At 35.4% G+C, this 22,304-nt stretch overlaps 1 protein-coding gene across 1 annotated transcript in view; it reads left to right on the forward strand.

Moving 5' to 3' along the window:
• The window catches only part of TET2 (tet methylcytosine dioxygenase 2), a 153,363-nt gene that overhangs the window by 78,601 nt on the left and 52,458 nt on the right, over positions 1 to 22,304 (forward strand). The window contains exon 3 of the mRNA XM_036911767.2: positions 18,381 to 21,826. Coding sequence (XP_036767662.2) covers positions 18,427 to 21,826 — 3,400 coding nt within the window. The 5' untranslated portion in view covers positions 18,381 to 18,426. The remainder of the gene's footprint in view (positions 1 to 18,380; positions 21,827 to 22,304) is intronic.

Consider the following 22,304-nt stretch of genomic DNA (forward strand, 5'->3'; position numbering starts at 1 on the left):
TGGAAATTAGAGAATAGGAACACAATGAAGCTCAGGAACAAGGAGTAAAAAGAATATGTAGAAATGAAAGAATGCTGAGAGAGCTGTGTGACAGCTGCAAACAAAACAGTATGTGTATAATAGGGGTACCAGAAGGAGAAGAGAAAGACAAAGGAATGGAAAGTCTCTGAGGAAATAACTGTTGAAAACTTCCCTAACCTGGGGAAGGTAACAGACACTCAGGTCATGGAAGCACAGAGTCCCTAACAAAAGGAACCCCAGGAAGAGAACACCAGGACACCTAATAATTTTAAAATGACAAAGGTTAAGGATAAGGAGAGGTTATTGAAAGTAGCGAAAGAAGAAAGTTTGCTTATAAGAGAATATCCGTTAGGCTATCAGCAGACTTCTTGGCAGAAACTTTACAGACCAGAAGGGAGTGGCATGAAATATTTAATGTATTAAAACAGAAGGACCTTTAACCAAGAATCCTTTACTCAGAAAGATTATCATTCAAATTTGAAGGAGAGATTAAACATTTCCCAGATAAACAAAGGATGGATGAATTTATAACCACTAAACCAGTATAATAGAATATGTTAAAGGAACTTCTGTAGATGGAAACATTCTTAAGCCTAAATAGTTTCAGCAGTGAAAATAAACCCACAGTAAAAGTAGTAGACCAATACTTATTAAGCAAGAACAAAATTAAAACAAAAGTAGTAAAATCAAAAATAAACAAAATCAGTCAAGGGATACACAAAAAGTTCAGATTATGACATCTAATACATAAGGTGTGAAGGATAAAAAAAAAAAGAAATATTTTTAGATTGTGTTTGAAATAGAGCAATCATCAACTTAATATAGACTGTTATATAGTTAGGAAGCTATCCTTGAACCTTATGGTAAACACAAATCTAATGCCTGTAACAGAAACACAAAAAGATAAATCCAATCACACTAAAGAAAGCCATCAAATAACAAAAGTATAGAAGAGGAACTACAAAAACAAGCATAAAATGATAAAATGAGACTAAGTACATTATCTGTCAATAGTTACTTACTTTAGATGCACATGGACTGACTGCACCAATCAAAAGACATAGAACGGCAGAATGGATAAACAAACAACACCCCTCTGTATGCTACCTACAAGAGACTCATTTCCAACCCAAAGACATACACAGACTGAAAGTAAAGGGATAAAAAAATATATATTTAATGCAAATAATAGGGAGAAAAAAGCAGGATTAGCAATACTTATATCCAACAAAATAGATTTCAAAACAAAGAAAAGAAGAGACAAAGAAGTACATAATGATAAAGGGGTAGTCCAACAAGAGCATATAACCATTATAAATATCTATGTACCCAACATAGTAAGACCTAAATATGTAAAACAAATACTAATAGAATTGAAGGGGGAAATAGACTTGAATTCATTCATTTTAGGAGACTTTAACACACTATTCACATCAATAGATCAACCAGAGGAAAATAAAGAAACAGAGGCACTGAACAACACATTGGATCAGATGTAGACTTAACATATAACTACAGAACATTGCTCCCAAAAGCAGCAGGATACATATTTTTCTCAAGTGCACATGGAACATTCTCCAGAATAGATCACATACTAGGCCACAAAAAGAGTCACAATAAACTCAGAAAGACTGAAATTGTATCAAGTAACTTCTCAGACCATAATGGTATGAAACTAGAAATAAATTACACAAAGAAAATAAAAATTCCACAAACATATGGAGACTAAACAACATGCTTCTAAATAATCAATGGATCAGTGAACAAATCAAAACAGTAATCAAGCCTGTATGGAGACAGATAAAAACAAAAATACAACAGTCCAAAAATTGTGGGATGCTGCAAAAGCCATTCTACCTCAAGAAACAAGAACAATCCCAAATAAAAACTTACAATTAAAGAAACTAGAAACAAAGAACAAATGAAACCCAAAGTTAATAGAATGGAGGGCATAAAGATCAGAGCAGAAATAAATAAAATAGAGGAGAATAAAACAATAGAAAAAAAATCAATGAAACCAAGAGCTGGTTCTTTGAGAAAATAAACAAAACAGACAAATCCCTAGCCAGACTTATCAAGAAAAAAAAAGAGTGTATCTTTGTTATTCAAAACAGTCCCCAGTCCACTTGGAATGCTGTGCCTGTGTTTCAGCATCTGCTATACTTCTGGTGCACCTTTTGTGGGATGGTAGAGGTTGGAAGTGAGAGACCAGATCTTCCATGGACACAGAAAGATCCCTGGAAATTACTGAGATCACTGATTTCTTCCTTTCTTTCATCTTTTCTCAATTGTTTCTGTAATCTTTGTTTTCTTGCCCACTACTTCTCATTGAGTGGTACTGTGCCTAGCTCATTCTTTGCTGAGGACAGTGGTATGAATCAAGTCCAAATTCTTCATTCCCCTTTGAACATTGTAATTTGTCAAAGAATAAAGAAAAAATAGTATTGCAGGAAAGTGAGTAGGGTTTGGGATGGCTAGTAGAAGGAGAAGTGGCAAATCAGCTAGCAGATGGGTGGTTAGATTGCATTCTTGAAAAAGAATTAGTAGTTTCTTTTAAATAATTATGTCAAAATCATAATAATGATAGTAGTTGCAAAATAAACTCTTGGTTCATGAAAAAAAAGTGTACACAAATAAACAAAATGAGAAATGAAAAACAAATAGTCACAAGAGATACCACAAAAATACAAAGAATTCTTGGAGAATTCTATGAAAAATTATATGCCAATAAATTGGACTACTTAGAATGGTACAAATTCCTGGAAAAATACAACCTTTCAAGACCCAGGAAGAAACAGAAAGTCTGAACAGACCACTTACCAGCAATGAAATTGAATTGGTAATCAAAAAACTCCCAACAAACAGAAGTCCAGGACCAGATACCTTCACAGCTGAACAAACATTTAAAGAATAGCTAATACCCATCCTTCTTAAAGTATTCCAATAAGTAGAAAAGGAGGGAGTACTGCCAAACACATCTAGGAGGCTAGCAGCACTCTTAAGACCAAAAGCAAAAACACTACAAAAAAAGAAAAATTTAGACCAATAGCCCTGATAAACATAGATGCAAAATTTCTCAACAAAATGTTAACAAACCAAATTCAAAAATGCATCAAAAGGATCATCCATCATGACCAAGAGGGTTTTACTCCAGGAGTGCAAGGAAGGTACAATATTCATAAATAAATCAACACCATATACCACATTAACAAAAAAGAGAAAAAAACATATGATCATCTCAATAGATGCTGAAAGAGCATTTGACAAAATTCAACATCCATTCATGGTAAAAATGGGTACAGACCTCAACATAAGAAAGGCCACATATGACAAATCCACAGCTAACATCATACTCAATAGCAAAAACTGAGAGCCTTTCCTCTAAGATAAAGAACAAAACAAGGATGTCCACTCTCACCACTTTTATTCAACATAGTACTGGAGGTCCTAGCCATGGTAGTCAGACAACACAAAGAAATAAAAGGCATCAAAATTGTAAGGAAGTAAAATTGTCAGTATTTGCAGATCATTTGATATTATATATAGCACAACCTAGACTCCATCAAAAAACTATTAGAATAACTGGCTTCAGCAAAGTTTCAGGACACAAACTAATACCCAGAAATCTGTTGCATTCCTATGTACTAACAATGAACTAGCAGAAAGAGAAACCAGGAAAATAATTCCATTTACAATTGCATCCAAAATAATAAAATACCTAGGAGTAAACCTAGCTAAGGTAATAAAAGACCTGTTTTCTGAAAACTATAAGAAACTGATGAGAGAAATTAAAGAAGATACAAATAAATGAAAAATATATCCCATGCTGATGGATAGGAATACAGAATCCAAATATAAACCCATGCATATATGGTCAATTAATATACAATGAAGGAGCCATGAATATACAGTGGGGAAAAGAGCCTCTTCAACAACTGGCATTGGCCAAACTGTACAGCTACATGTAAGAGAATGAAACTGAATTACTATCTTAACTCCACACACAAAAGTAAACTCGAGATGTACCAAAAACCTAAATGTAGACATAAACCATAAAACTCTTAGAAAACATAGGCAAAAGTCTCTTGAACATAGGCGTGAGCAATTTTTTCCTGTACCCATCTCCTTGAGCAAAGGAAACAAAAATGAACAAGTGTGACTACATCAAACTAATAAGCTTTTGTATAGCAAAAGACACCATCATCAGAACAATAGGCATCCCACAGTATGGGGGAATATATTCATAAATGATTTATCTGATCAGGGGTTAGCATCCAAAATATATGAAGAACTCATATGCCTCAACACCCAAAAAAAAAACCAAATAACCCAATTAAAAAATGGGCAGAAGTCCTGAACAAACATTCTTCCAAAGAAGAAATATAGATGGCCAACAGGTACATAAAAAGATGCACATCATTGTACCACAATAAGGTATCACCTCACCCCCATCAGAATGGCCAGTATCCAAAATCAAGAAATAAGAAATGTTGGCAAGGATGTGGAAAAAGGGGAATCCTCCTACACTGTTGGTGGGAATGTAAATTGGTGCAGTCACTGTGGAAAGCAGTATGGAGGTTCCCCAAAAAACTAAGAATAGAAATAACATACAATCCAATAATTTCTCTTCTAGGAGTTTACCTGAAGAAAACAAAAATCCCTGATTCAAAAAGATATATGCAATCCTGTTTACCACTGCATTATTTACAATGGCCAAGTTATGGAAACAACCTAAATGTCTATCAATAGATGAATGGATAAAGAGATGGTACATATATACAATAGAATACTACTTAGCTATAAAAAGAAATAAATCTTGCCTTTTGCAACAACATGGATGGACCTAGAGGGTATTATGCTTAGTGAAATAAGCCAAGTGGAGAAAGGCAAATGCCATATTTCACTTATTTGTGGAATATAAAAACAAAGCTAAACAGAATGAACAAAACAGCAGTAGACTCACAGACCCTGAGAAGTGACTGGTGGTTACCATAGGGGAATGGTGGGATGGGTTATGGGGAGGGTAAGGGGAATAAAAGGGAACAAAATATCTCAATCATAATATAAGTTGGTCATGGGGATGGTAGTACATGGAGAATATAGCCAGTGATTCTGTAACTTGTCCTGTGTTTACAAATAGTAACTGCAGTAGTGGGGGTGAGAATTTAATAATATGGGTAACTGTTGAACCACTATGTGGTATACTTGAAAACAGTATAAGATTGCTTATCAACAATACTCAAAAAATAACCAATGTATATGAGAAAATCACTTTAAGTGTTAATTAAATGACTGTTACCCTTAAAGTTATCAAGAAAAATTTACTACTTATTATAGAGTTATGAGTTACTGTTTTAAAACTCATATTTGGTTTGAGATTTTATATGCATTTCTTAATATTTTCACCAGGACAGAAGAGATTTTGAGCTAAAGGCAAGAGATTTTATCTAAGGAAGAGTTTGAATAATTAGAATGGTAATGTAATTGTAAGAAATAAAATACGGAAAATAGTTCTGTTCTTATGTTTTAATTTGAAATTAAAGCAATACTTGCTTATGTATATGTCTTTGGATCCTCAAAATGGAGTCAGAGCTCTTTAAAGCTAAGTTATAAGTGGTGATACGAATTTATATTCTCCTAGATGAGTTCTCATCAGTGCCTGAAGATCCACGTACATATTAAAACTGCAAAGCATCTTCACATATATCTTAATTAGGGTTTTCCAATGGGTGCTATGCCATGGGATGTTGGTTTTGAAAGATACTCTCTAAACAGTGATTCTGTACCCAAACTATGGAGAGATGTCAAGAAGATATCACTTAGGGGTGGACACCACTGCCCAGCATTTTCTCCTTAATTTGAAAATCCAGAAACCCAATCTTATGGTTCCCTCAGAGTTGATTGGATTGAGGGAAAGTGATTTGTTTTAATAAAACTCACCTAAGATTGGTGTTTAAAACAAATTTGTACATTTATCAATTCATAATTAGGAAATCACATTTCCCATTATTAAAATATGACTTCCATCCATTGTCCCAAAGTACTTGCAGTAAGAGTAATGTTTCTTGAAAGTGGAGAGTCTTAAGGAATATTTTATTCCCTAGACCTCAATGAAGAAAGCTTCTTTGTTATCCCTGCTCCATTGAAGAGTTTGCTTGTCTGGTGACTGAACTCATACCAGCCAATCCAAAGTCTCCCTTCCCAGGACAGTATTGATAAAAATGCCACATCTGCTTCGTGCCCTGAACTGACCACTCCCCATCTATTCATATTAGGCTCACAAATTGGATATGCCTGCATTTCATATCTACTTCTTCCTTGAGTCACATATGCCAATCTACTTTATTAGTTTCTGTTTACTTATATGTAAAATGAGGTAAAAATTATACCTTCCAGATCAAAAGTAGTCTTTGTGATGACTTATTTCAGTAAGATCCTAGTAGATATTTATCACTGCCAAGTGTAGAGAATCATAGGTTCTTAGAACTCAGAAGGACCTTAGATGTAGTCATGTTCACTTCCTTCACATTAATTATAGTTTTTTTAAATTGCTATGTGCAGAGGTTGTGACTTACACAAAAATTCACAGTGAGAACAAGAACCAGCTTTCTTGTTCTGAATAGCTGTTCTCCTATGTATGTGTCTTCCCAGTTAAATAATTAAAACTCCTTAAAAATAGAGACCACAGTTGATACTACTTCTGGATTGTATAGATTGTACTTCCAGAAGTAAGAATCTTTGTTGAGGAAAAAAATTTTTTTATTGTCTGTTTCCTCTTTGATACCATTTAAAATTGTCCACCATAATTTTGGGTGATCTGTTTATCAGATCTTTTAACAGAACACGTAAGATGAAAGAAGATGAGAGTAATCTTCATAATGTATGCAACATGTTTCTGACACATACATGGCTATATGATATTCTTTTAAAACGTCTGCATAGTTGATGTTTCTCATTTTCCTAATGCTTTACTCACTGGAGAATTACATATTTTTTCTTTCAGATGGACTAAAATTATTTATATTATAAAATAATGTTGGCTATTATCTTTAGAACTGACACTTGGAGCATCTTAAATTGATAGCCCATTGATGGGTATGGGTTTAATGGCATTTTGGTTATTCATCTTTAAGTAGAATATTCATTTCACCCTAAAGAATAACTTCATAAAACCCTACACATTAAATGAAACACAATAATCACTAATTGTTCCAAAATAGCAAGAAGAAAAATGACTAGGTTGTCATGGTAACTGTAGCAGTTTAGCACTAGATCAGTATGAAAATGGATATCTGTTATAAGTTGTACAAAACTTCTCAGAAACACAGATGGCATGCCTTTGGAGGTAATGGTAGAGAACAGAACACCTTTGAGAAGGAAGTTTCATGAATACAATACAGTGCATGTTGCCAAGATGCCTATGTTGCAAGGATCTCTAGTATAGAATTTTCAATGAAATGTTAGGTATGTTATTAATTCACTTCATGTTACTATTTTAGTGTCCTGTGGGGATGTGACAATTTAGTTGGCTTTAATATAGTTACCTTCTACATCTTGGTAGCTTTGTTTCTCTTTTCAGTCTTGATTTTAAGGCTGAATACAGAATTAACACATTGATTAAGATCATCTTGGTGAACTGTATGTTTATTATATATAATTTCATTCCAAGACTTTGTTCAGTTCCCACTATCTCAATGAGATTTACTCTGACTATAGATAGTATTTAATACTGCAGCCTGCAGCCCCTCCCTGACAGTCTTATCCCCCATTCTCTGCCCTATTATTATTTTTCCCTTAGCACTCAACATCTTCTAACTATACCATATAGCGTATTCCTTATGATATTTATTGTTTCCGTCCCCACTAGAATATAAGGTCCAAGAGAGTAGGAATGTTTGTCTCTTGTTCAGTGGTCTGCTGCAATTGGCTACAACAGTGCCTAGCACATGGGATGTGTTCAATAAATAATTTGTTGAATAAAAAGAATGAATACATCAACTTTATTTTTATGACTGTACCACTGTCATTATATAAAACATTGAATGATTATGAACCCTGTGAGAAATTACATGAAGTTCTTATGTATTGCTGGAAACCACTTTATTGGATTTATGTAACCGTTTTATTGGGGAAAAAAACACACCTCAAAGTATAGAAAAGAAAGCAGTATTTTCCCATAATTGCCCTCAAATATACTATGATAGTCTTCCCCCATCCAACTTTCCCTACAGTGTACTGACTAGATTCCATAATTTTACAGCATTTTTAAGTTATTAATACAATTCATTCCAGTCTTTAAAATTCAGTCCTTTTCATCGTAACACTTCCAAGTCAAGCTTGATTCAGTACTCTTTTTCCCCCAGCAGAGGTTCAACCTCTGGTTCTAACACTTGGAGTTGAGATTAGAAGAGTCCCATGATGAATAATTCCCCACAGCCCTCCCTTTTAAACACCAGCCAGTAGGATGTTGGGCAGGACTAAAAAAGGAGGAGAAAAGCTTAGAGCTTCTTATTCCCCTGAACAAGGCTACTGGACTTTGGATGTTGCTATTTTGTTAGCTGACATGGATGCCCTCTATGGGCAGGCCTCCAAATACCAGCTCTCTTGGCACACATGGGCTCGTCGGAGGGGCCTTCAGGGACCCTTAGTGTACAGCTCCCTGATGTGCGAAGGCTTTCTCCTCATCTCTACTCTCATCACACCTACTTCTGCTTTACCTCTGGAGCGTCCACCCTACAGTCTCTTTCTGCTAGGTTCTGCTTGCTCACTGGACAGATTCTCAGAGAGGGTATCAGCAAGATCTGCAGTTCTTTTTTGTTTTTAATTGAAAATGTCAAGCACTGGGTAGAGTATATGCTAAAGAGTGTCCTGGTAAGAACAGCCAACACACAACAGGCCATTCTAATGATGGTGTTGGACTAACACTGAAAAAATAAAAATACAAGAAACAAAAATGCTTGTGACAAATTTCATTTCTAATTATTCTTGACGATCTTTTCCCTCAGCATATATTTGTTTGGTGAAAGTTAAATACTAGGAATAAGCCCAAATTTGAGAAACTATTGCAAAAGTAACTGATATGTGGATAATCGAGAACTGATGAAAGATCATCCCCATCTTACCAGTTGAAAAACTGGTTGACCAGAGCTGCAAACTGCAAGCAGATTTACTTCTAAACTGTCAGTTTTCTCCACATCTTAAAGGCAGACTCCTCTCTGTAAGCCTCTTCTCTAATCTGCAGTGACACTTCTCCTGACTCTCCCTCCTCAAATAATCCATATGTTATTAAATTTTATCTATACTGTTATTTTAAGATAAGAAAAAAATTTTAAAACTTCAAGCATTGGCACTAAGTAGTTTCTACTGAGGATTATGAAAAGCCTGACAAGGCCTCCCCTGTAAGCACGCCCCACACATTAATTAATGTGCTTCTGGAAATGCAGACCTTGCGAGATTTTGATATGTTGGTGCGTTCACTCATCCATCTGCAAGAGATGGGCACTGCATGTTCACAGGTTTCTTAATATTAGATTGAAAGTTCTTGCAAGAGAAAAATACAAAATCAGTTTTGCCATAAAAGGATGAATTCACTTTATATTCTCCATGCTTAATGCATATATGAAGCATTATATTTCAGACTTAATATTATCTTGGATAAATTACTTTTTTGCTATTGAAAACAAGTGTTTGGGATTGTTTTCCTTTAAAATGTTAGCTGTAATATTAATGTTAATATTAGGTTAATGAATTATTTTTAATATCCTAAGTAATGCCCTATAAAAAACACTTTACTTAGTACTAGAGTGGAACTTACTAACCATAATAATGTTATACATTAATTAAGAAAGATAGTCAAACTAAATGGAGGGAATTTGACAGGTGCAGAAGGTAAGGGATTGAAAACAACATTTGCTCAGGATTTTAGAACACTATCCACAGGGACATTCAATAGACAATATTGAGGCTCATTGCCCGTACATATCTTGAAATAAATATATAATTGACACAAATTAAGTCTATTTTGGTAGGAAGATTCTAACACAGTTTTGGAGAATGGTTCCATCTATGCAGGAGATAGAGTTAAACATATCATCTTTACTCAGCATTTTCCATGTCAAGAACTAATTAATTCCTAACACTCAAATTACTGATAGAGCAAAGCATGTCAGTGGAGGTGATAGACATGTATCCATAATCTCCTAAGGTTGAGGCTGAAACACATGTACTTTAGTAAATACAGTCCCTCAAGTAACTGTTCTTAAATTTACCCACAATGATTTCCATCTAGCAATAAACAGGACTCATCTTATGGCAGAATGTTTTATATACTTTTTAATATTAGAACATGAAGTGAAAAGTTTTTTATAGAAAAAACTTTGTTGCCTTATAGTATGACAGCTGTATGGATCTATAAATTGCTCCTTTGTCTCCTTGAAAAACGCTGACATGAAATTTAAATGTGTATTTTTTTCTCTTAGAGCAGTAAAAGACACCATGAACAAAATCAATAAACCAAAAACAAAAGAGAAAAAAAAAGGTACTCTTCACAAATTTTGAGCATCATCTACAGCTTTATGTGGTGAGACATACAGCTACCATTCTTGAGTGCTTCAAAAAGAGTCAAATGGTGTTGAGCTAAATTACAACCTAAATGCATATTGGTGAAATGAGATGCTGATCCATTTGCACACTAATGTGCTATTTTTAAGTCATGCATCATAGCATCTTCAAAAAGGCCTGTCATAATTATGATGGATTAGACTGCAGAGTCAGTCCTAGATGCAGTAATTGTTTCACAGACGCTGCTGATGTGACTTGAATTCATAATAAATTGTTGTCAGAGAGGCAGAAGAAGGAGCAAAATAAAATACCAAAGGGAAACTGCTGTGGTGAAAACCTGTTTCGGCCTAAGGAAACCAAAATATTTAGCTACTAGTCAAAAGGCCAGTTTTCAACTGAGATAAATATGCTTCATAAATGCGTACCTGTACCTCTGACATAGAAAATCAAGGTGCACATACCTGGAATTTTTACTGCAAGTTCTCAGTCTCTCAGTAGTTTTGTCTTTCATTCTCTCAGAGCATATGAAAAATTATTCTGGAGGATTAACTGAAATCATGGAGTGGCCATAACATTATTGCATGTTCCTATTTATATTACCTGGTTATAATTTGACCTTTAGAATTTCCAAAAAATTGATCATATCTGTAACTGCCAAAACTACCCTTTTGACTTCTTAGCATGTCATACTTTATGGGGAATATTAAACTATTACAATAAAGAAATAAACAAATAATATGACTGGTAGGATCTAAATTATGACATTTTAAATTGTGATTTAATTAACTGTCAGTTTAGGTAAAGAATTTCAAAAACTGCCTCTTCAGGCTTTAAAAAAAATGCCAAAGCTGGTTTTAGAATTTGATTGTTATGTTTTGTCTATTCTTAAGGTCTAAGCCACTTGGTTGCCTTTTTGGTAAACCTATGAAGAAACCCTCTGCATGACAACATAATAAAAACCATATGTTTGTGTAATATTAAATAATGAGCTACTTACTACCTTTTGATTAGCGAATATAACAGTAAAGTAAATAAATATATGCCATGTCTTTTCGTAGGTTAATGGTTCAATAGTCAGAAAAGTTTCTATAAGTTATTTCTTGAATATCACGAGTTTTTTAAATGCCCTCCACTGAGTTTCTCACATGGTCTCCTTGTACTAGATGACTTCTGACACAGTCTACTTAGGACACGAGTTCTTCTGTCTCAGTGATGCTTATAGATATGTCTGATGAATATTCATTGTCATCCTTCTAAAACTAGTCTTGACTTCATGGGACATGTATTTCTCTCTAACTAAGGCAAAAGATAATGAAGTTAAATTTCATGAAAGAGATTTGGGTTGACAGCGCTTCTCCCCTCCCTGTACTCCTGTGGCACTTAAGCAGTCACACTGCCATCCTGTCACCACAGTCCAGGGTAGTGCAGGATGTGTACACCTGTGTTAGTGTCATTCCACAGCCCTCACCCTGAGTGGGGATTCAACTAATGCTCTACTGAATATACAAATGAATTCATGAGTATTGAGCTCTAGATCCTTCAATGACCTTACCAGCGGAGATATATTGATTGAAAAGGTAATCTAGAAAGGGATCAGAGAAAGGGTCAGAAAAACTCTGTGGCAACTTCAAATTCCATGTACTAAGTGTTTACTTTTTTTTTTATTCTATTCCAGTCCACACCAAGAAATACTATGATGAAATGCAAAATACCCTTAAACATGCTACTAATTACAGACCTACAGAATAACCACAATACTTAATTTTTTTCATACTATGAAAAATCTCAAATGTTGACAAAGTGTGAATTTATTAATAAAATTAAACCTAATTATTAATTATATATTTTTCTTAAGATTATGTAGCTGGCAGAGTTTCTCGGGAGCTGTCAGTCTAGCTCCCATGAGAGCAATTATTTTGATGTCTAGCCTTAAGCAAATTGCTCAGTTTTTACATCAGTAAAATGAGAGAATGTAACTAGATCCTCTCTTGTACTTTGCCTTAGTAAGAGAGAAATACATGTGCCATGAAGTCAAGATACATTGTTAGGACCAAAATCATCAAATATTATCACTCATTTTGAATATATCATTTTAAAATTTCTCAACCTGTGAACAGTTTGAAATGTTGTTCAATAGGTCTACTAGCACAAGCTCTTTGTCCAGTACTATTCTGGAAATACGGAAGACTACTGAAAGAATATGGCATGTGTTTGATCTCAGGGAAGTTTCATTCTATTTTAAAAAGAAAAAGGATGTAATAATGATTAATGATTTGTAGATATTTTGATAGCTTTGAAAATAGTGTAGTTAGAACCAGCTCCTAACAGTCTGTGAGAACAGGTTGTGAAGTTTTCAGGAATTTCATGATCTGGAAGTTGATAGCTTGAAATCAGCTGTGACTCCTAAGAGCATCTCTTCAGGAATATGTTAAAAGCTTGCTCTTCATCTTTAAATTGTAATTAGATGCTATAACATGAAATACTGACATCCTAAAAATATCCCTGGATAAGCTTAACCAGTCCTCCTTTCCAGGTTTACCAAAGGCTCTTCTGTCTGTGCTCTTGCATATAAACTTCATAAAAGTTTTTAAAAAAATTGATGCCTTACTTTTGATTGGCTAATGTCCTTTTTGTGAGTCACTGTCTCTATTGTAAAATTAAGTCTCATTCTAAAATGAAAATCCTCTTTCCTGATTTTTATGGATACAATTTTATTTGGCTTAAACTAGATCGCATTTTTATTTGGCATAAATTACCATATACAAACTTTCAATAAATATCATTACTTTAAAAACTATTTGAATATTCAGTTGCACAGAGGAATAGTATCCTGATTGGTACTGAATATTATATTAATTAAATGCTCTCTGGTGTATGAAAAAATAAAGGATATTTAATCTCCATCTCAAAAAAATTACAAGAATTCAAAATACTTATATCAGGCACTTCTAAAGCAGATATGAACAGAATTTCTCAATTCTGTTAGTCTCAGAAAGTCAAAAGAATGTCACACAAAAATACCTCTACAGCAAAATTTACATTAAGTCAAAAAAGAAACTTAATAAAAAATTTCCTTTTCCCCCCAAATTTGTAAAAAAAAAAAAAACCTACTAAGTCTGTTTTCACTGATTTTTCCAGGTACACATCTACAAAAAATTGTCTTGGAAAAATTGTTGTGTAATTCTTAAATGATTGACTTCTTTAAACTTGGAACAACTTTGTATAAATGACAGTGTAAAAAGTACAGCATGAAAGCTTTTTCAGTATTTCTACAATAAGCAGGTCTGGTTTTTTTCTTTCTTAATTAAAATTAAGTAATGCTTGCCAGTGTCAGTATAAAACCACAAGGTGCTGAACAAGTGAACTGGATGAGGTAATATTCCAGGGTATATCACAAAAAATACGGTTTAGGACATGTTGAAGTCAAACAAAATATGTCCTTTTTTCCCTCCCTCTAAAATAACACTTTATTGGTTTGAGTTTTCTGAATCATATTAATAGACCAATAACAAATTATCCTCATTCTAAAGTGAAGCGATCATATATAATTTTCCTGTCCTCCCTGAAAAAGTTAACCATTTGACTTTTCACATCCAGTGGTTGTACTCAATAAAGGAATTGCTGTCATAGAGTAGTTCTGATAGTAAGTTTAAATTAGTGTTTAAAATAGTATTAAATCTAAAACTACATACTGAAATAAATTTTATTTTAAGTCACCTTCATTTCTTTTTAAGAGCTATTATTATGCTCATAAAAGATTTGCAAACTCCATCTATTGTGGTTCTGCCCTTGACACTTTAAAGAATGTCCAAATTAAGTGGAATGGATCATAATAGAGAATAAAGTATTTAATGCTTAAGATATTTTATATCTAGAAAATTGAGGAAAATATATATTGTATATGGAGCCTGCAAGTTTTAAATAATATGTAACATAACACAAATGTATGTATGTATGTACATGTAAATACTTTTTGATTGGAGTGTTTTTTACAGTTAACAAGGCATTTTTGTTGTAATATTTAGAAAGCTAATTGACCTAGTGTATGAAGGATTTATCTAGGCTTATTTTCAAGGTCCTAAATTTGAAAAGTAGTAGTGCCTCTGATTCTGGAGGAGTTTCTTACATCAAAGAATACAAATCTATTTTCATGATTCTAGAACCTATAGTTTTTTTATTAACGGTTATTGATGATTAAGAACATTAGCTTAGAGCTGTCCAATAAAAGTACAACATAAGCCATATAGACACTTAAAACTTTTCCAGTACTTATATTAAAACCAGCAAAAAGAAAATCAATTTAATGATATTTTTACATTTTACTTTTATATCCGAAATATTTACTATATGTTGAAATAATACTATTTCTAAAAATCAAGGTATTTTATTTTTTTGTCTACAGTACAGTAGGGTCTTTCAAACCCAGTGTGGATTTACATTTACACCACATCTTAATTTGGGCTAAACACATTTAGCCTCATTAGCCACATGTGGCCAGTGGCTGTGCATATCTATCCATTTCTTAAAATTTAGAAATAAGTAGGTCTAGCAGAAATAGAGACATCATTTTGCTCTGTTGTTTTTCTTTATCCAATTGAAATTATGACTTTTTAATTTAAAATTTACTGATACACACATGCTTAGCAGTTATAAAAATGACAGAGTTGGAAACAATCTCCCTTGCAGTGCTATTCTCCAGCCTCCCCGTTCCTTTTCTGGAGGCCAAGTATTACTACTAATTTGTTGTATATTTTCCCAGAGCTGATTTTATATTTATTTTGTAAATGTACATATTGTGACATTCTTATACATAACTATTTTTCAGCTTGCTTTATTTTATATACTTACTTGGAAATATCTCCATCTGAAGATACAGGTTATTTCCAATCTTTTGCTATTGCAAAAGATTGTGTATACATCATTTAACACATATATGTGAGTGTATTTGTTAGATAAGTTCTTAAAACTGAAGGGTCAAAAAAAGTTTCTGTGAAATTCTGTAGATATTGCTTAACTGTCCTCCATGGTATTTGTATTAGTTTTAACTCCCAAGAAGCATGCAGGAGAGGGTCTGTTTCCCCACATGCTTATCAACGTAGTGTGTTATCACACTTTTTGATCTTTGCCAATTTGAGAAAAAAACTGTAGTAAACTGTTGCAGTTTTAATATGCATTTCTTTTTATGAGTGATACTGGACATCTTTTTAACTATTTAAGAGTCATTTGCATTTTATTTTCTGTGAATTGCCCATGTCATTTGCTCATTTTTCTATTTGGTGGTCAGTCTTTTCCTTGTCAATTTGCATGACTCCTTTATATTAAAAGTTTTATATTACTTTTAACCTTGCTTATGTGTTTATATTTGCCTGCATAAATTGTACTGAACTTTCTCATCTTGTATGGCTCCTAGATTTTGTCACAAAGAATTTAGTTATTAGATTATTTTTTCTTAAGTTTTCTCAGAATATTTTTAATTTTTGTAGGGTTTTGTTTTTCCATATCCAAATGCTAAGTCCACCTACAACTTATTTTGGTATAAAATGTAACAGATAGATCCAACTTCATCATTTTTTCTGAAGACTATCCAATCATTATTTATTTGAAATGTCATCATTTGCCTTATGCTATATTACTGTGTTTAGATCTATTTCTCGATATTCTATTCTACTCCATTGGTCTTATTAACATTCTGTTATCTATTGATGTGCACATAGATGCTAATTTTAAGTACAGTAGCTTTTGTTGCTTTTTAATATCTTTTAACTTGGCTACTACCCTGCCCAGACCCAATACAATTCTTTTTCAGGTTATTCCTGGCTATCCAACCTGTTTCTATTTCCACATGAACTTTAGAGTCAGCTTCTTTAATTTCTCAAAACATTCTGCTGGTATTTTTATTGAGAGTACATTAAATGAATAGATTAATTTGACAACTACCTGAGAACATATTATACTATCTTTCTAACTAGTTTTGTTTTTGTGTATCCCTTGGTATTCTTTTAAAGTTTTATTCAAATAGGTCTTTCATGTTTAAATTTACCCCTAGTATTTTAAAAATATTTTTTCTATTACAGTATTTTATTCCACTAAAGCTTCTGACTTCTTGTTGCTTACATATATCAAGGCTATTGATTTTTTTCTTCAGCTACTTTACTAAATTCTCATCAACTGTAACAGTATTTCAGTTGATTTTCATGGTTAGTATATAATAATCTTATCTGCAAATTATAACTTTAATATTGCTTTCCAATATTTATATCTTGTTTTTTCCTCTGTTTCATTTGTCTTGGTTAGTAAGCAATGGCTATCTTAATAGAGTTTTTTTATAGCCCAAAGGGAAAATAGTCTTGATTTTTCTTTTCTACTCACATCCTTAAAATAAATGTAATGAGAAAAACTGTGGGAAAACAAAGCATAAGTATAACATGAATGGGGCAGCATTCACTTTGTAAGTTATTCATGTCTTTTAGCACCCATTTATTCCTGCTTTCCTTATCATTTAGACTTTGAAATTTCTATCACTATTGGTCTCAAAAATGTTTGAATGAATGAAGAAATGATCAGAAGATGAGCAAATTTATATCAATCTACTGAAACTGTTTGGATGTTCACCCCATACTAAGTACAAAAATGAAGAGAGTGGAGTATTCTTAAGGAGTCCAGTAAGGGAGAACAAACAAAATACAAGTCAGGTGATCTGTTCCATGGTAGACCATATACAAGGTACAGAAGTGGCATGGCAATGGGAGTGACGAATTTTTTTGGAAAATCAAAGGACTCCTAGAGGAAGTAATACCTGAGTGTTAGAGGGATGCACAAGAATCACTAGCAAATAAGAGTACTAAAAAGGCACGCTAGACAGACAAAACAACAGCATGGAGGTCTGAAACAGCTTACTATTTGGTATTTTAAAGCCGTTTGGGTATTTATAAGCTGTTGTTAGAGTTGCAGTATAAACTGTGAGAGGACGAGAAGGAGAGAAAAAAAGAATTGTGCATATGGCAGGAATTCTCAATAGAAATGGGTAGCCAGCCCCTGTAGAGAAAAATATAGAGTCACCTAGAGAAGGTATGTCATCAACTACGCTTTGCACCCCTACCCATTCCCTGGGATATTAATGGTAAAGGGCGTATACCTTATCTTTCAGGAGTGTTTGGGTTGAAAGAGTTTGAGAACTACGAATTCAGACAATACAGAGCCCCTAAAGTGTGTAAGGCAGGGTATAATGTAGATTTACACTGTAGAACATTCCTTTGATACCAATTTGAAGGAACCTTGAAGGACTGCAGAGAAGACAGGCTGGGCTAAGGGAGAAACCCTTTAAAAAGCTACTGCAGGAGATCATGAGGCAATGTAGATCTAGCTACCATGTCAGAGTGAAGATTATTCAAGGAATATATAGGAAATGGAATTGGTAGAACTTAGCAAGTAATTGGATATGTAAGGTGCTAGAGAAGAAAGGAGGGAGGTAGCCTTTATTGTTCTTAGCATGCTGACAAAAAGAATTATTTGGGAAGGAAGTTGATAGTAATTACTAATATAGTATGAACTTCCCTCATTAGTTAGTGATTTTGATTATCTTTATTTTCCATGACCGTAACTATTTAAGAGTTGCTGGGAAGACAAGAATAATCATTTGCTGAGTAGCCACTGGTCTTCACTCTGAAGCATAAAATGAGTATCACAGTTTGCTATGTCTAGGATTCCAGTATTATTAATGCTATGATTGTTCTCTAAGATGTATTATTGGTGTTGGGTATATATTAATGAACTGTAATTTTTGTTTCCATGCTCTTTAGAAATCCTTGAGAGGGCAGCCTCGTGGATGGCCCCGAAGCAAGCCTGATGGAACAGGACAGAACCAACCATGTTGTGGGCAACAGACTCAGTCCATTCCTGACACCATCTCCTTCTCCCATTTGCCAGACCGAACCTCTGGCTATCAAGTTCCAGAATGGAAGCCCATTAACTGAGAGGCTTTGGCCAGAAGTAAATGGAGACACCAAGTGGCAGTCTCTCAAAAGTTACCATGGAATACCCCACATGAAGCGCAGCCAGAACAGTCGTGTGAGTCCGGACTTGGTACAAGAAGATAGAGGGTATTCCAAGTGTTTGCAAAATGGAGGAATAAAACGCACAGTTAGTGAACCTTCTCTCTCTGGGCTCCATCAGAACAAGAAATTGAAACAAGACCAAAATGCTAATGGTGAAAGAAGGAACTTCGGGGAAAGCCAAGAAAGAAATCCAGGCAAAGGCAGCAGTCAACGAAGTGTCTCCGATTTAAGTGACAAGAGAGAATCTGTGAGCTCTGTAGTCCAAGAACATGCAGTTAAAAATTTCACCAGTTTTTCAACACATAACTGCAGCAGGTCTGAAAATCCAGAGCTTCAGATTCTGAATGGGCAGGAAGAGAAAAGTGCTAACTATCGTGACAAGAACATTGTATTACTTCTTAAAAACAAGGCAGTGCTAATGCCTAATGGTGCTACAGTTTCTGCCTCTTCCATGGAAAACACACATGGTGAACTCCTGGAAAAAACACTCTCTCAATATTATCCAGATTGTGTTTCCGTTGCGGTGCAGAAAACCACATCTCACATACATGCCATTAACCGTCAGGCTACTAATGAGTTGTCCTGTGAGATCACTCACCCATCGCATACCTCAGGGCAGATCAACTTCCCACAGACCTCGAACTCCGAGCTGCCCCCAGAGCCAGCTGCAGTGGTGACTGAGGCCCGCGATGCTGATAATGCCAGTAAACCAGCTGTGCTGCTAGGCACCTGTCCCTTTCAGAAACCAGAGCAAACATCAGTTTTCAAGATATGCCCATCTCCTGCAGAAAACAGTAACATCCAAGGAACCATAAAGCTAGTGTCTGGTGAAGAATTCTGTTCAGTTTCCAGCAGCAATTTTCAGGCTCCTGGTGGCAGCTCTGAGCGGTATTTAAAGCAAAATGAAATAAATGGTGCTTACTTCAAGCAAAGCTCAGTGTTCACTAAGGATTCCTTTTCTGCCCCTACCACACCCCCACCATCACAATTGCTTCTTTCCCCACCTCCTCCTCTTCCGCGGGTTCCTCAGCTTCCTTCAGAAGGAAATGGCACTCTGAATGATGGGGTTTTGGAAGAACACCACGGCTACCCCAGCGAAAGCCACACAACCCCGTTAAGGGAAGTAAAAATAGAGGGTCAGCCTGAGGCACCATCACCCCAGAGTCCCAGTCCATCTACACACCTATCCAACCACTCTCTGATGCTTCCAGAAAGACCTCAGAATAATTGTGTTAACAAGAATGACATACGGACTCCAGGGACAATGACTGTTCCATTGTGTTCTGAGAAAACAAGACAAATCTCAGAACATCTCAAGCATAACTCACCAATTCTTGACAGTAGTGGAAATCCAAAGGACCACTGCCAACAGTTCATGGGACACAAAGAGCAAGAGATTTGGAAGGGTCGAGACAAGGAAAAAGCACGAGATCCTGTGCTCCCAGCACAGCCCTATCTAAGACCCGGGTGGATTGAATTGAAGGCCCCTCATTTTCATCAAGCAGAATCCCATCTAAAATGTAATGAGGCATCACTCCGGTCAATTCTTCAGTATCACAACAAGCCCTCCAATCAAATGACCTCCAAACAATACACTGGAAATTCCAACATGCCTGGGGGGCACCCAGGGCAAGCTTACATCCAGAAAATAATGAAACAAGAGCAGAGGTCACAAAAGTATCAAATCGAGATGCATAAAGCACAGTCTCAAGGGACAGTGGACCATCATCTCCAGTTCCCAAAATCCTCACTCCAGCTGCAATTTTCCAAGACAGATCCTTCACCTGAAGCTCACACACAGTCACCGTGTGCTCCTAGATGTCATTTTCAACAAAGACCAGATCCTCAGGCTGAAAAACTCATGCCCCTGACTTTAAAACAGCACTTGAATCAACAGGCTTCAAAAACTGAGCCATTCTCAAACTCACACCTTTTGCAACATAAGCCTCATACACAGGCAGCACAAACACAACCATCCCCAAACCTACATCTCTCCCAAATCCAGCAGCAGCAGCAAAAATTACAAATGAGGAATAAAGAACAAATGCCCCATACTCCTCTTCATCCCCAAGGCAACAACGATCAGCAAAAAACAGGGTCATTCTTTAGCCAGGTTAAAGTGGAAGGATTCGTTCACAGTGAAAATCAGTATTTGAAATCAAGTGAGTTCCAGACTCAAAACACCTATATGGGATTGGAACAAGTGCAGAATGTGAATAGTAGAAATTCCCCCTATGGTCACAGTGTGAAATCAAATGCAAACAAGGTGCAGATTTCTTGTTCAAACAATACCCACCTAACTCCAGAGAATAAAGAACAGACTATACATTCTGAACTCACTGCAGGAAACAAGATTCCAAATCTGCATCACATGCAATATTTTCCAAATAATGTGACCCCAAAGCAAGATGTTCTTCTCAGGTGCTTTCAAGAACAGGAGGAGAAGCCTCAACAAGTTTCAGTTCTACGGGGATATAAAAGTAGAAACCAAGATATTTCCAGCCATCAAGCTGTACAACTCACTCAGCAAAGGCACCTGATGCAAAGCCAAGCAAATGCATTCTCTGTGCCTGACCAGGGAGGCAGTCACGTTCAGACCCCTCCCCAGAAGGACATTCAAAAGCATGCAGCTCTGAGGTGGCACCTCTTACAGAAGCAAGAACAGCAGCACACACAACCCCAAATGGGGTCTCGCCCTAATCAGATGCACAGGCCAGTTAAGGTTGAACCTGGATCCAAGCCTCATGCCTGTATGCACCCCATGTCAACACAGCCAGAAAATAAAACGTGGAAAAAGATCACCAAGCAAGAGATTCCACCTCCAAGCTGTGATAATGTGCAGCAAAGGAGCATCCTAGAGACCATGGAGCAACATCTGAAGCAGTTCCAGGTCAAATCATTATTTGACCATAAGGCTCTCACTCTCAAATCACAGAAGCAAGTAAAAGTTGAAATGTCAGGACCAGTCACAGTTCTAACAAGACAAACCACTGCTGCAGAGCTTGATGGCCACACCCCAGCTTTAGAGCAACAAGCGACTCCTTCAGAAAAGACACCAACCAAAAGAACAGCTGGTTCTGTTCTCAATAATTTTTTAGAGTCACCTTCCAAGTTACTAGATACGCCTATAAAAAATTTATTGGATACACCTGTCAAGACTCAGTATGATTTCCCATCCTGCAGATGTGTAGGTAAGTGCCAGAAATGTCCCGAGACACATGGTGTTTATCCAGAATTAGCAAATTTATCTTCAGATATGGGATTTTCTTTCTTTTTTTAAGTCTTGAGTCTGGCAGCAATTTGTAAAGGCTCATAAAAATCTGAAGCTTACATTTCTTGTCTTTAAATTACAGATGATTGCGCTGTGGAGAGAACTTCACTTATATTCAGCTTTCCCAAAAAGTTAACACCATTGTGCATGCTCATTTTCTACAATACTCAAACCCTTTAAAATATAAAGCCTCTGTTTTAGAATAACCAATCTATGTAACTCTTTGTATATCATCTCCTGGAGAGAAAGCCAGGCAGTAAAAACATCTGAGAAAATAACTGCCATGTGCAAACTCATGTAGGAACTTTTAATATTTTTTATTCAAGGTTGAATGTATTAGTTGCTTTACAAGAGTAATTTCTAGATATAGGGGAATTTGTTATCTTCAATCTTGGTGA

The sequence above is a fragment of the Manis pentadactyla genome, chromosome 5 (genome assembly GCF_030020395.1).
Source record: "Manis pentadactyla isolate mManPen7 chromosome 5, mManPen7.hap1, whole genome shotgun sequence".
In the NCBI taxonomy this organism is placed as follows: Eukaryota; Metazoa; Chordata; class Mammalia; order Pholidota; family Manidae; genus Manis; species Manis pentadactyla.